General features: G+C 45.2%; 1 protein-coding gene across 1 annotated transcript; it reads right to left on the reverse strand.

Annotated features, from left to right (window-relative positions):
- Positions 1-226: 226 nt before the first annotated feature.
- Positions 227-13,186, reverse strand: LOC120061860 (histidine-rich protein PFHRP-II-like). The gene is made up of 4 exons (XM_039011642.1): positions 12,947-13,186; positions 829-1,411; positions 478-743; positions 227-394 (listed from the first exon to the last, which is right to left on the reverse strand). The coding sequence occupies exons 1-4, from the start codon at positions 13,184-13,186 to the stop codon at positions 227-229; spliced, it is 1,257 nt and encodes a 418-aa protein (XP_038867570.1).
- Between the last annotated feature and the right edge of the window lie 3,389 nt (positions 13,187-16,575).

A 16,575-nucleotide genomic window follows, 5' to 3' on the forward strand; every position in this document is an offset into this window, starting at 1 on the left:
GGACTCCACCGGACAGATGTTGCTCTTCGGTATTGTGATGAAACAAAGGTGTGGGTGAATTTATTCTTATTGTCTCGGCCTTAGGCTTATATATTACGGTGGCAAGGCATATGAACTAACAGGTTGTAGAGCAATTAACGCAATTATCACAACACATTATTACTATCACAACATACAGTATTATGGCTTTTTTTCCTGGCTTGGCATCCCCTGTGATTTGTGCAGGCTACAACAGACAAAGGCACTGAGCAGCAGCTACGTAGGCAGCGTAGTATACAGCAGCTACGTAGGCAGCGCAGTGTACAGCAGCTACGTAGGCAGCGCAGTGTGCAGCAGCTACGTAGTGTGCAGCAGCGTAGTGTACAGCAGCTACGTAGGCAACAGTGTGCAGCAGCTACGTAGGCAGCGTAGTGTACAGCAGCTACGTAGGCAGCGTAGTGCACAGCAGCTACATAGGCAACAGTGTGCAGCAGCTACGTAGGCAGCGTAGTGTACAGCAGCTACGTAGGCAGCGTAGTGTGCAGCAGCTACGTAGGCAGCGTAGTGTGCAGCAGCTACGTAGGCAGCGTAGTGTGCAGCAGCTACGTAGGCAGCGTAGTGTACAGCAGCTACGTAGGCAGCGTAGTGTACAGCAGCTACGTAGGCAGCGTAGTGTACAGCAGCTACGTAGGCAGCGTAGTGTACAGCAGCTACGTAGGCAGCGTAGTGTACAGCAGCTACGTAGGCAGCGTAGTGTACAGAAGCTACATAGGCAGCGTAGTGTACAGCAGCTACGTAGGCAGCGTAGTGTACAGCAGCTACATAGGCAGCGTAGTGTACAGCAGCTACGTAGGCAACAGTGTGCAGCAGCTACGTAGGCAGCGTAGTGTGCAGCAGCTACGTAGGCAGCGTAGTGTGCAGCAGCTACGTAGGCAGCGTAGTGTGCAGCAGCTACGTAGGCAGCGTAGTGTGCAGCAGCTACGTAGGCAGCGTAGTGTGCAGCAGCTACGTAGGCAGCGTAGTGTGCAGCAGCTACGTAGGCAGCGTAGTGTACAGCAGCTACGTAGGCAGCGTAGTGCACAGCAGCTACGTAGGCAGCGTAGTGTACATCAGCTACGTAGGCAGCGTAGTGTGCAGCAGCTACGTAGGCAGCGTAGTGTGCAGCAGCTACGTAGGCAGCGTAGTGTGCAGCAGCTACGTAGGCAGCAGCTACGTAGGCAGCGTAGTGTTCATCAGCTACGTAGGCATGGTAGTGTGCAGCAGCTACGTAGGCAGCGTAGTGTACAGCAGCTACGTAGGCAGCGTAGTGTACAGCAGCTACGTAGGCAGCGTAGTGTGCATCAGCTACGTAGGCAGCGTAGTGTGCAGCAGCTACGTAGGCAGCGTAGTGTACAGCAGCTCTGGGAAAGAATATCCTGCACAGAAATCTGTTCTTTGAAACGGGAACAACTCAGGTTTACAGAAAATCCAGAACTGCAGCCACTCCATAGCAAATGTACTGCAAGCAATTCTATAGGGATGGACTGTGAGTGTGTTTATCAATACTATTTGCTGTAACTGATTCGTTTTGTACGTACAATTTCAGTAAATTTTGATCGCCTGACCACTACTTGAATAGTATTCAAACTCCACCAAGGACATCTATTTCACCAGTACCGTGAAATCTTAATGAGATTTTCATTATTCAAATCAGTTGTGGTGAATTAAAAGTGGTCTTTGATCCATTGCTATCTTTTGAATATTCAGCAGTTCCCACTCACCTATTTCAGTCTAGCGCTGAGGCAATTTCATTTATTACAATCAATTACAGGTTAATTGGGAATTATTCACTGTGAGAGAGAAAATGGAGAGAGAAAAATATGAAATTATGATTTTCACTCCACTGGGAAATTGTGCCCTTTATGAGCGGTTATTTTGCTCAAAGAGATACAAATAAGTGTGTGTGTGTATGTGAGAGCATGCACAATCGTGCGTGTGTGCCTGTGTGTGTGAATGTGGGCAAACACACACAATCTATTTATTATGCGTCATCTCATGTCAGTGTAAGTGAGTGTATCGCACTGTAACTGATTTGTTATGAATCAAATATTCATAGAATGACTATCCAGATGACTTGATGAATGACATCCTTCATTAAAATGTTTCTAAGCTGACGAGGAAAGGGGAACCTTTCACATCAGACAGAGATGGACTGGTTTGCATAGTTTCTCCCTCCCTATCATGAGCATCAGCTGCTGTGAGTAATGCCTGTGGTATATACGTGTGGGTCTGGCTTATAGCGAAGGCGGACACACACTTATAATTTTTCCACTTGGCAGAGTGATTAATGTGTGTGATGTGTTTAATCTGGGTTACCTAGAAAGCAACAGACAGCGCTAGATGGAGCCGAGCTTGAGTCGGTCCCCATTTCATGCCTTCCTGCCTTCCCAGGCGTATACTTGCTTCCATCTTGTTTTGATCATTATGCCATGTATTATTAAATGGATGCCTCTCAAGGTCACCTGAAGCCGATCCATACTCTACTGGCCCCTGAGGTTTCAAACCTTGGCCATGTTCATTGTAATCTGGAGATCTATACACATTACACACAACACAGCTCTTTGTGTGTGTGTACTTACATGTGTGCACGTGAGTGTAAGCACGCCTGTCTTCCTATAGACAGAAATAAATGGACGATGGCAAGCATCTCCAGCTGTTTGTGCATGGAATGATTGTCAGTAAAACTCCCAGTTCAGTGAATTGAGGTTGAGCTACAAACTGCTTAGCAAATTGTCAGGCAAACCTTCAAAGATAATTATTGGCCCTGAGGGCTAGGTACTGGGGAAGCTTCACCACTGTCAGTTTTCTCCGGCAGAGCTGCGGGTTCTAGACGACGCTTCACTTAAGTGTGATGATAGCCTGAGGGGAATATGTCCAGGCAGGCCCTAGGTTGTATCCCAAATAGCACACTATTACCTTTACAGTGCACTACTTTTGACGCAATTGTAGTGTACAAGTATTAGAATCCCAGGAGCTCAAGCGACAACTCAAGGCTTCAATAGCCAGAGACATACACCCAACAGGCAGGCATGTGCACAGATAGGGCTGGACCTGTGCAGAGCACATGCCTCTTTGACCTTCCACCCTCCAAAAAGTGTCCTTTTCGGTGGTGGTATAATTTCCTCCCAAAATGTTTTTGACATTGTTGTTCTGAACCAACTGCCCGCAACTCGTCGTCAAATTCTTATCAATGCTTCAGAACCAAAAAACTGCTCGTCTTGATTGTTGACCAATGACCAGTCATCAGCGTTGGCGTGTTCGCATATACAGATTAGTGACCAGGAAGAACTTATTTCACATCCACATCCTACACAGAGTAGGCCTATGTTTATCATCCATATTAAATACAGTTTAGCAATCTACTACTGACTCATCTTTGCCAGAACAATAAGCTACCTGGCTATTTCATTGCTAATTTTCATATTTCAGATGTAACATCGCACTTGCTTCAATATTATGGGATGAAGATGTAACATTCTAGCACATTTATGATATTTGTAAGGAAGAACAGGGCAACCTGGCTGGCAACGAGCACTCTGCAGGCAGGCTATCCTCCAAAGTGATGTTGCAGTGTAGACAGAACATGCTTTCCATACAATCCTGCAACCTCTGCTACAAGTACCCAGTATAATTCTGCTTTCTCTGCACTCCAGAGAAGTGACATTATACAGAATATCCCAAGTTGATATTGGCCGTTAAAATGAACAACTTTCAACTCCAAATGCAGGTGTAAAAGGAAGTATAATTCTGTAGCGTATCTTGTGCTTTGAAAATGCATCACTGTTTATGACTGTAATGACAGGCGAATGTGTGCGCGCATGTTCGTGTTTGCACACGTACATGAGCGAGCGCGGCTGTTGCACGTTTTGTACCACTCCTTTTTGGGGGTCGCGGGTCAAAAAGTTTGAAAACCAATGGGATACATGATAGTGGCAACAAATAGAGTTGGGTTGGCTATACACTGAACAAAAATATAAACGCAACATGTAAAGTTTGGTCACATGTTTCATGAGCTGAAATAAAACATCCCAGAAATGTATTATTTTCACAAAAAGCTTATTTCTATCAACTTTTGGGCACAAATTTGTTTACATCCCTGTTAATGAGCATTTCCCCATTTGTCAAGATAATCCATCCACCTGACATGTGTGGCATATCAAGAAGCTGATTAAACAGCATGGTCATTACACAGGTGCACCTTGTGCTGGGGACAACAAAAGTTCACTTTCAATTGTGCAGTTGTCACACAACACAATGCCACAGATGTCTCAAGTTTTGAGGGAGCATGCAATTGGCATGTTGACGACAGGAATGTCCACCAGAGCCAGAGAATTGAATGTTCATTTTTTTCGAGCATAAGCTGTCGTTTTAGAGAATTTGGCAGTATGTCCAACCGGCCCAGGACCTCCACAAGCGGCTTCTTAACCTGTGGGATCGTCTGAGACGGGGACTGGGGGGGGGGGGGGGCCTATGCCCTCCCAGGCCCCCCATGGCTGCGCCCATTCCCAGTCATGTGAAATGCATAGGTTAGGTCCGAGTCTTGGTGGTTCCAAACTTCTTCCATTTAAAAATGGAGGCCATTGTGTTCTTGGTTTGTGGCACCTTAATTGGCTAGAACGGGCTCGTGATAGAGACTGGAGTGGAATCAGTGGAATGTTATTTTGTCAATTAAAATAACATCAAATTGATCAGAAATACAGTGTAGACATTTTTAATGTTGTAAATGACTATTGTAGCTGGAAACAGCAGATTTTTTATGGAATATCTACACAGGCGTACAGAGGCCCATTAATCAACAACCATCACTCCTGTGTTCCAATGGCACGTTGTGTTAGCTAATCCAAGTTTATAATTTTTAAAGGCTCATTGATCATTAAAAAAACCTTTTGCAATTATGTTAGCACAGCTGAAAACTGTTGTGCTGATTAAAGAAGCAATATAATTGGACTTTATAAACTCAGCAAAAAAAGAAACGTCCCTTTTTCAGGACACTGTCTTTCAAAGATAATTCGTAAAAATCCAAATAACTTCACAGATCTTCATTGTAAAGGGTTTAAAAACTGCTCCCATGCTTGCTCAATGACCCATAAGCAATTAATGAACATGCACCTGTGGAACATTTGTTAAGACACTAACAGCTTACAGACGGTAGGCAATTAAGGTCACAGTTATGAAAATTTAGGACACTAGAGGCCTTTCTACTGACTCTGAAAAACACCAAAAGAAAGATGCCACGGGTCCCTGCTCATCTGCGTGAACATTCCTTAGGCATGGTGGAGGAAGGCATGAGGACTGCAGATGTGGCCAGGGCAATACATTGCAAAGTCCGTACTGTGAGACGCCTAAGACAGCACTACAGGGAGACAGGACGGACAGACGGTCCTCCTCGCAGTGGCAGACCACGTGAAACAACACCTGCACAGGATCGGTACATGCGAACATCACACCTGCGGGACAGGTACACGATGGCAACAACATCTGCCCGAGCTACACAAGGAACGCACAATCCCTCTATCAGTGCTCAGACTGTCCGCAATAGGCTGAGAGAGGTTGGACTGAGGGCTTGTAGGCCTGTTGTAAAGGCAGGTCCTCACTAGAAATCACAGGCAACAACATTACCTATGAGCACAAATCCACCGTCGCTGGACCAGACAGGACTGGAAAAAGGTGCTCTTGACTGACGAGTAGCGGATTTGGCTCACCAGGGGTGATGGTCGGGTTCGCGTTTATCGTCGAAGGAATGAGTGTTACACCGAGGAGCGGGATCGATTTGGAGGTGGAGGGTGCGTCATGGTCTGGGTCGGTGTGTCACAGAATCATCGGACTGAGCTTGATGTCATTGCAGGCAATCTCAACGCTGTGCGTTACAGGGAAGACATCCTCCTCCCTCATGTGGTACCCTTCCTGCAGGCTCATCCTGACATGACCTTCCAGCATGACAATGCCACCAGCCATACTGCTCGTTCTGTGCGTTATTTCCTGCATAACAGGAATGTCAGTGTTCTGCCAGTGCCAGCGAAGAGCCCGGATCTCAATCCCATTGAGCATGTCTTGGGCCGATTGGATTGGAGGGTGAGGGCTAGGGCTAGGGCTAGGGCTAGGGCCACCCCCCCCCAGAAATGTACGGGAACTTGCAGGTGCCTTGGTGGAAGAGTGGGGTAACATCTCACAGCAAGAACTGGCAAATCTGGTGCAGTCCATGAGAAGGAGATGCACTGCACTACTTAATGCAGCTGGTGGCCACACCAGATACTGACACATTATTCAATTTCTGTTAGTCACATGTCTGTGGAACTTGTTCAGTTTGTCTCAGTTGTTGAATCTTCTTATGTTCATACAAATATTTACACATGTTAAGTTTGCTGAAAAAGTTTGCTGAAGTATCTGGAGCATCAGCATTTGAGAGTTAGATTACAGGCTCAAAATGGCCAAAAAAAAAAACTTTCTTCTAAAACTCATCAGTCTATTCTTGTTCTGAGAAATGAATTCTATTCCATGTATGAAATTGCCAAGAATCTGAAGATCTCGTACAACGCTGTGTACTCCTCCCTTCACAGAATAGAGCAAACTGGCTCTAACCAGAATATAAAGAGGAGTTGGAGGCTCTGGTGCACAACTGAGCAAGAGGACAAGTACATTAGAGTGTCTAGTTTGAGAAACAGACGCCTCACAAGTCCTCATCTGGCAGCTTCATTAAAAAGTACCCGCAAAACACCAGTCTCAACGTCAACAGTGAAGAAGCGACTCCGGGATGCTGGCCTTCTAGGCACAGTTTCAAAGAAAAAGCCATATCTCAGACTGGCCATTAAAAAGAAAAGATGGGCAAAAGAACACAGACACTGGAAAGAGGAAGATTGGAAAAAAAGTGTTATGGACTGACAAATCTAAGTTTGAGGTGTTCGGATCACAAAGAAGAACATTCTTGAGACGCAGAAAAAATGTAAAGATGCTGAAGGAGTGCTTGACGCCATCTGTCAAGCATGGTGGAGGCAATGTGATGGTCTGGGGGTGCATTGGTGGTGGTAAAGTGGGAGATTTGTTAATAAGGGTAAAAAGGATCTTGAAGAAGGAAGTCTGTCACTCCATTTTGCAACCCGATGCCATACCCTGTGGACGGCACCTAATTGAAGCCAATTTCCTCCAACAACAGGACAATGACCCAAAGCACAGCGCCAAACTATGCAATAACTATTTAGGGAAGAAGCACTTAGCTGGTATTCTGTCTATAATGGAGTGGCCAGCACAGTCACCGGATCTCAACCCTACTGAGCTGTTGTGGGAGCAGCTTGACCGTATGGTACGTAAGAAGTGCGCATCAAGCCAATCCAACTTGTGGGAGGTGCTTCAGGAAGCATGGGGTGAAATCTCTTCAGGTTACCTCAACAAATTGACAACTAGAATGCCAAAGGTCTGCAATGCTGTAATTGCTGCATAAGGAGGATTCTTTGACGAAAGCAAAGTTTGAAGAACACAATTATCATTTAAATTAAGAATCAATATTTATAACCTTGTCAACGTCTTGACTATATTTCCTATTCACTTTGCAACTCATTTCATGTATGTTTTCATGGAAAACAAGGACATTTCTAAGTGACCCCAAACTTTTGGACGTCAGTGTAAATTATTTGATACTTCAAGAGGTCTTAAAATTCAAAATAGCTAAATGATCCTTGGTACGACCTTCTTAAAATAATTACATATGTTAGCATAGTATGTTGCATATGTTAACCTTCATTCTCAAAGGCTACCAACACAGAGCCACATTGGAAAACAGAAAAAAGACAGAGCACGGCAATGCTATCTCCCATCCGCAAGACCTAACACTGTTGTTAAATTAACTCTTGCAAGTGGGAGCATGTGACCAGAGTTTCGGGCTTGGCCCCACACAGTAGATCTTTCCAACTGTGCAATGTCCAAGTACATAAGCAACCAAATTCTGCAAAGGGCAATACCCGGGTTCAAACCAACTTAATCAAAAAATAATAATTGCCTGCTAAGCCCCGTATATGGTCAGGAGAGTCTGGTCACAAATTTGAATTAGCTTGCCAGGATCGGCTGTATTTTTTATGCTGTTTGTTAACATAATGTGCATGGTGGCGCAGTTCTGCTTCTAGCTCCAGAGCAATTTTGCAGTATTTTGTTTTGTGTGTGTTATTTCTTACATTAATAGCCCAGGAAAAGTTGTGTTAATACATACAGCCGGAAATAACTTTTGGATATCAGCGCGGCGGTAACTCACCAGCATTACGCCTGGGAATATGACTTTCCCGAATTCGATCCTTTGTTCGTACCCCCCAGGGCAATTGAACTGATTCCAGAGGCTGATCCAAAACACTGCCAGCAGAGAAGAGGTATTTGGAATGGACTTCTAGTCCGACTCAGGAGGAGCGCACAACATTCATTGCTTTCGAGTATACTACTCGCTAATGTTGAGTCTCGGGACAATAAAGTAGATGAGCTCAGGGCGGGAATCTCCTTCCAGAGAGACATCAGAGGATTGTAACATACTCTGTTTCATGGAAACATTGCTCTTGGGATATACTGTCTTCGTCCCTACAGCCAGCTGGGTTCTCAGTCATATCGTGCAGACAGGAACAAAGAACTCTCCGGGAAGAAGAAAGGCGGTGGTGTATGTTGCATGATTAACCACTCATGGTGTGATTATGATAAAATACAGACTCTCAAGTCCTTTTGTTCACCCAATCTAGATTACCTCACAACGAAATGCCGACCGTATTACCTCCCAAAAGAATTATCTTTGGTCATAGTCACAGCCTTGTATATTCCCCCTCAAGCCGATACCACAATGGCCATTTACTTTATGTAAACTGGAAACCACATATCCTGAGGGCTCATTTATTGTAGCTGGGGATTTTCTCAAAGCAAATTTGAGGAAAATCCTACTTAAGTTCTATCAACACATTGACTGTAGTACTCTCGCTGCTAAAACACTTGACCACTGCCTACAAGGCCCTCTCCGGCCCTCCCTTCGGCAAATCTGATCACGACTCCATTTTGCTCCCGCTTTCCTATAGGCAGAAACTCAAACAGGAAGTACACGTGCTATTCAACACTAGTCTGACCAATCAGAATCCACGCTCCAAGACTGTTTTGATCATGCGGCCTTGGATATGTTCCGGGTAGCCTTTGAGAATAACATTGACGAATACACGGAGACGGTGACTGAGTTTGTCAGGAAGTGTATAGGAGATGTTGTACCCACTGTGACTATTAAAACCTACACTAACCAGAAACAGTGGATAGATGGCAGCATTCATGCAAAACTGAAAGCGCAAACCACTGCATTTAACCATGGCAAGGTGACTGGGAATTTGTCCGAATTCAAACAGTGTAGTTATTCGCTCCGTAAGGCAATCAAACAGGCAAATGGTCAGTATAGAGACAAAGTGGAGTCACAATTCATCGGCTCTGACACGAGACATATGTGGCATGGTCTATAGACAATCACGGACCATAAAGGGAAAACCAGCCTCGTCTTGCTTCCAGACAAGTTAAACACATTCTTCGCCCGCATTGAGGATAACACAGTGCCCACGATGCGGCCTGCTACCAAGGACTGTGGGCTCTCCTTCTCCGTGGCCGACGTGAGTAAGACATGTAAGCGTGTTATGCAAGGCTGCCAGCCCAGACGGAATCCCTAGCCGCGTCCTCAGAGCATGTATAGACTAGCTGGCTGTTGTGTTTACGGACATATTCAATCTCTCCCTATCCAAGTTTGCTGTCCCCACGTGCTTCAAGATGTCCACCATTGTTCCTGTACCCAAGAAAGCAAAGGTAACTGAACTAAATGACTATATCCCCGTATCACTCACTTCTGTCATCATGATGTGCTTTGAGAGGCTAGTAAAGGTTAAGGGTCATATCACCTCTTCCTTACCTGACACCCTAGACCCATTTCAATTTTCTTACTGCCCCGATAGATGCACAGACGGACAAGAGGAATACCTACGGAAGAATGCTGTTCATTGACTATAGCTCAGCATTCAACACCATAGTACCCTCCAAGCTCATCATCAAGCTTAGGGCCCTGGACTGAACCCCGGGGCCCTGTGCAAGTGGGTCCTGGAATACCTGACGGGCCGCCCCCCAGTTGATGAAGGTAGGAAACGATACCTCCACTTCGCTGATCATCAACACAAGGGTCCCACAAGGGTGTGTGCTCAGCCCCCTCCTGTACTCCCTGTTCACCCATGACTGCGTGGCCACGCACGCCTCCAACTCGATCATCAAGTTTGCAGACTATACAACAGTTGTAGGCCTGATTACCAACAATGATGAGACAGCCTACAGAGAGGAGTTGATGACCCTGGGAGTGTAGTGCCAGCAAAGTAACCTCTCACTCAATGTTGACAAAACAAAGGACCTAATCATGGACTTCAGGAAACAATAGAGGGAGCAAGCCCCTATCCAAATCAATAGGACTGCAGTGGAGCAGGTGGAAAGCTTCAAGTTCCTCGGCGTACACATCACTGACAACCTGCAATGGTCCACCCAAACAGACAGTGTGGTGAAGGCGCAACAGCGCCTCTTCAACCTCAGGAATCTGACAAAATTTGGCGTGTCACCTAAAACCCTCAAACTTTTACAGATGCACAATTGAGAGCATCCCCTCGGGCTGCATCACCGCCTGGTGTGGCAACTGCACCGCCCCTGCAAATGCAGGGCTCTCCAGAGGTTGGTGGTGTCTGCCCAACGCATCACCGGGGGCAAACTACCTGCCCTCCAGGACACCTACAGCACCCAATTTCACAGGAAGGCCAAAAAGATCATCAAGGACAACAACCACCCGAGGCACTGCCTGTTCACTCGGCTATCATCCAGAAGGTGAGGTCTGTACAGGTGCATCAAAGCTGGGACCGAGACACTGAAAAACAGCTTCTACCACAAGGCCATCAGACTGTTAAATAGCTATCAGTAGGTGGCTTCCACCTGGTTACGTAACCCTGCACTTCAGAGGCTGCTGCCCCATATACATAGACTTGAAATCACTGGCCACTTCAATAATGGAACACTAGTCACTAATAATGTTTACATATTTTTGCTTTACTCATCTCATATGTACAGTGGCTTGTGAAAGTAATCATCCCCCTGGCATTTTTCCTAAATATTTTCCCTTAAACTACTCGAGTGTTGCTTTAGCAGTATGCTTAGTGTCATTGTACTGCTGGAAGGTGAACCTCCGTCCCAGTCTCAAATCTCTGGAAGACTGAAACAGGTTTACCTCAAGAATTTCCCTGTATTTAACGCCATCCATCATTCCTTAAATTCTGACCAGTTTCCCAGTTCCTGCCGATGTACAACATCCCCACAGCATGATGCTGCCACCTCCATGCTTCACTATGGGGATGGTGTTCTTGGGATGACGAGAGGTGTTGGTTTGCGTCAGACATAGCGTTTTCCTTGATGGCCAAAAAGCTGAATTTTTGTCTCATCTGAACAGAGTACCTTCTTCTATATGTTAGGGGAGTCTCCAAGATATATGCCTTTTGGCAAACACCAAACGTGTTTGCTTATTTTTTTCTTTAAGCAATGTTTTTTTTCTGGCCACTCTTCCATAAAGCCCAGCTCTGTGGAGTGTGTGGCTTAAAGTCGTCCTATGGACAGATTCTCTGCTGTGGAGCTTTGCAGCTCCTTCAGGGTTACCTTTGGTCTCTTGGTTGCCTCTCTGATTAATGCCCTCCTTGCCTGGTCCGTGAGTTTTGGTAGGCGGCCCTCTCTTGTCAGGCATGTTGTGGTGCTATGTTCTTTCCATTTTTGAATAATATATTTAATGGTGCTCTGTGGAATGTTCAAAGTTTCTGATATTGTTTTATAACCCAACCCTGATCTGTACCTCTCCACAACTTTGTCCCCTGACCTGTTTGGAGATCTCCTTGGCCTTCATGGTGCTGCTTGCTTGGTGGTGCCCCTTGCTTAGTGGTGTTGCAGACTCTGGGGCCGTTCATAACAGGTGTATATATAAGGAGATCATGTGACAGATCATGTGACACTTAGATTGCACACAGGTGGACTTTATTTAGCTAATTCTGTGACTTCAGAAGGTAATTGGTTGCACCAGATCTTATTTAGGGGCTTCATAGCAAAGGGGATGAATACATATGCACGCACCACTTTTTTTGAAACCAGTAATTTTATTCATTTCACTACACCAACTTGGACTATTTTGTGTATGTCCATTACATGAATTCCAAATAAAAATCTATTTAAATTACAGGTTGTAATGTAACAAAATAGGAAAAATGGCAAGGGGGATGAATACTTTTGCAAGGCACTGTATATACTGTATTCTATTCTACTGTATTTCAGTTTATGTCACTCTGACATTGCTCATCCTAATAGTTATACACTACCGGTCAAAAGTTTTAGAGCACAGTCAAGGATTTTTCTTTATTTTTACTATTTTCTACATCACCAGGCTGCTCGTTGTGGCGCACACCTGTCACCATCGTTACGCGCACCTGCGCGTCAGACTCACCTGGACTCCATCACTTCCCTGATTACCTTCCCTATATATTTCACTCCCTTTGGTTCCTTCCCCAGGCGTTATTGTTTCTGTTTCATGTCAGTGCGTTGTTTGTGTTTTCTTGTTTTGTAGTATGTTATGTTCATTTATTAAAAACACTCACTCCCTGAACTTGCTTCCCGACTCTCAGCGCACTCGTTACAGAATAACGCCTCACCCAAGGGAAACACCAGCGAGTGTTTTTTTGTTGTTGGTGGGAATGAAGTCGTGTCTGCGAGCCGCTTCAGCTGGATCGTCAGGCTCCCCTGCCTCAGCCGGCTCGCCGGGCTTTCATGCCTTCACCGGATCGCCATGCTCCCCTGCTTCCACCGGCTCGTCAGGCTCTCATGTCTCAGCCGGATCGCCAGGCTCCCCTGCCTCAGCCGGTCTGTCAAGTTCCCGCACTCCAGCCAGCGACCGGTTTCCGCGCATCAGCAGGGGTGACCAGTCCGCTCCTGATCCCTGGGATCGTCCCTTTGGTTGGCGTCCTACAGCTGGAGCCGAACGCGCCGGGCAGGGGGTACCGTCATGTATGCTCTCTCTCCGGCACTCTAGGTCGCCATGCTCCCGCATCTCAGCCGGATTGACAGTTTCCCGCTCCTCAGCAGAGGTGACCGCTCCGCTCCTGATCCCCAGGATCGTCATTTTGGTCGTGTGCTCCATCTCCGGCCTCTAGGTCACCAGGCTGCTCACTATGGCGCACACCTGTCACCATCGTTACGAGCACCTGCACGTCAGACTCACCTGGACTCCATCACTTCCCTGATTACCTTCCCTATATATGTCCCTCCCTTTGGTTTCTTCCCCAGGCGTTATTGTTTCTGTATCATGTCTGTGCATTGTTTTGTGTTATGTTATGTTTATTTATTATAACACTCACTCCCTGAACTTGCTTCCTGACTCTCAGCGCACTCATTACATGTAGAATAATAATGAAGACATCAAACTATGAAATAATACATATGTAATCATGTAGTAGCCAAAAAGGTTAAACAAATCAAAATATAATATATATTTGAGATTCTTCAAACAGCCACCCTTTGCCTTGATGACAGCTGTGCACACTCTTGGCATTCTCTCAGCCAGCTTCACCTGGAATGCTTTTCCAACAGTCTTGAAGGAGTTCCCACATATGCTGAGCACTTGTTCGCTGATTTCCTTCACTCTGTGTTTCGACTCATCCCAAACCGTCTACATTTGTTTGAGGTCAGGGGATTGTTGAGGTCAGGTCATCTGATGCAGCACTCCATCACTCTCCCTCTTCGTAAAATATCCCTTACACACCCTGGAGGTGTGTTGGGTCATGGTCCTGTTGAAAAACAAATGATAGTCCCACTAAGCCCAAACCAGATTGGATAGCGTATCGCTGCAGAATGCTGTGGTAGCCATGCTGGTTAAGTGTGCCTTGAATTCTAAATAAATGACAGGCAGTGTCACCAGCAAAGCTTTACGTCCATGCTTTACATTGGGAAATACATATGCTGAGAACATTCCTTCACCCACACCACGTCTCACAAAGACATGGCGGTTGGAACCAAAAATCTCTAATGTCCATTGCTCGTGTTTCTTGGACCAAGCAAGTCTCTATTTCTTATTAGTGTCCTTAAGTAGTGGTTTCTTTGCAGCAATTCAACCATGAAGGCCTGATTCACACAGTCTCCTCAGAACAGTTGATGTTGAGATGTGTCTGTTACTTGAACTCTGTGAAGCATTTATTTGGGCTGCAATTGGGCTGGTAACTCTAATTAACTTATCCTCTGCAGCAGAGGTAACTCTGGGTCTTCCATTCCTGTGGCGGTCCTCAAGAGAGCCAGTTTCATCATAACGCCTGATGGTTATTGCGACTGAACTTGAATAAACTTTCAAAGTTCTTGAAAAGCAAAGCTGTCATCAAGGCAAAGGGTGGCTATTTGAAGAATATCAAATTTTAAATATATTTTGATTTGTTTCACACTTGTTTGGTTACTACATGATTCCATATGTGTTACTTCATAGTTTTGATGTCTCACTATTATTCTACAATGTAGAAAATAATAAAAGTAAAGAAAAACCCTTGAATGAGTAGGTGTTCTAAAACTTCTGACCGGTAGTGTAAATTCCTTAATTCCATTATTTTACTTTTCGGTTGTGTGTATTGTTGTGAATTGTTAGATATTACTGCTCTGTTGGAGGTAGACACACAAGCATTTCGCTACACCCGCAATAACATTTGCAGAACATGTGTATCTGACAAATACAATTTGATAACATGATATAATCCCATTTTGATTCAAATAACTCTTCTTACTCTCACCCCGCGTTATGTTCCCTCCCAGTTAGAATATGTATGCTGTACTGATGCTCATACACATGCCGAATGGCAATGGTATTAGTGGGTAGGGTATTTTATCAGCCCAAATAAGTGAACCTTGTACCTCCCGTTATTTCAATACAGAGAGAGAGAGAGTGTATGCATGCATGATGTATGTGAATGTGTGTGCATGCGTGGATGTGTGTAAGAGAGCGAGAGAGCGATAAACAGCGAAATGAGGAGCGTGTATACTGGAGCCTCACACCACAACCGGATCCTTTCACTGGGAGATTCATATTTAATGAGCAGGGCAGGAAGAAGCAACCATTCAGAGACAGTTTTCTGATGAACGATCACTGGGCTCCACTGAGTTCATATTTGCATAAGAGATTAACACGTTGGAAATGATTCAAGGCGCAGGGTATAGTGGGGACTGGATACTGTAGCATGTGTGACTGCTTTGGTTTGTCATGGGAGACCACACACACAAGGAGCAAGAGGCGACCTGGGGGAGGGGGGAGTGGGATTTTATATGTAACACGGGTATTTCAATGGAAATGTATTTACTTCCTAAATTATTGGCTTCATTGTCTGGTTCAGTGACATTTTCTGAAGTATTTTCTCAATTTTACCCCACTCCGTACAGCTGTTCGGTTAATATCCACATTCATTACAAAGTGACAACTATTAACAGAGTACCTAAGCTCTGAAACAGAAGTGGGGAGATTTCAACAAATCCTCCTCACATAATGTTCGATTCGAATAATGAGGTTAGAGCTACTGATTACTGGCGCTGTACATTTCTTACCAGAGTGAACAGTAACGTTGACTCTTGTCTTCGATGCCAATAGAATAAATAAAATCAGAGGCAATTTCCGTGTAATGGAAACAGCAGTAAGCTATTTACAAACAGGAAGTGGTGGAAAAAGTACCCAATTGTCATACTTCAGTAAAAGTATGGATACCTTAATAGAAAGTTACTCAAGTAACTATTGGATTTAAGAGCAACGTCAACTTACCAACATTACGACCAACATTACGACCAGGAATACGACTTTCCCGAAGCTGGTCCTCTGTTTTGACCACCAGCAGGACAATGGATTTAATTCCAGTAGCCGACCCAAAACAACGCCTCCTGGGCAGGCTCCGTAGACGTGCACATTGCTCACGGTTCCCCAATGTCTAGTCTCTTGACAACAAGGTAGACGAAATTCGAGCAAGGGTTTCCTTCCAGAGAGACATCAGAGATTGTAACATTCTCTGTTTCACGGAAACATGGCTCACTCCGGATATGTTATCAGAGTCGGTAAAGCCACCCGGTTTCATCACACATCGCGCCGACATAAACAAACATCTCTCTGGTAAGAAGGGCAGGGGTGTATGCCTTATGATTAACGATTTGTGGTGTAATCATAACAACATACAGGAACTCAAGTCCTTTTGTTCACCTGACTTGGAATTCATTACAATCAAATGCCTACCATATTATCTACCAAGAGAATTCTCTTCGATTATAGTCACAGCCATGTATATTCCCCCCCCCCCCCCCCCCCCCCCCCCCCCCAAGCAGATACCTCGACGGCCCTGAAAGAACTTAACTGGACTATGTAAATTGGAAACCATACATCTCGAGGCTGCATTTATTGTAGCTGGGGATTTTAACAAAGCTCATCTGAAAACAAGGCTCCCTAAATTTTATCAGCATATCGAATGTGCGACTCGAGCTGGCAGCATTCTGGATCAT

Source organism: Salvelinus namaycush, chromosome 17, assembly GCF_016432855.1.
Source record: "Salvelinus namaycush isolate Seneca chromosome 17, SaNama_1.0, whole genome shotgun sequence".
Classification (NCBI taxonomy): Eukaryota; Metazoa; Chordata; class Actinopteri; order Salmoniformes; family Salmonidae; genus Salvelinus; species Salvelinus namaycush.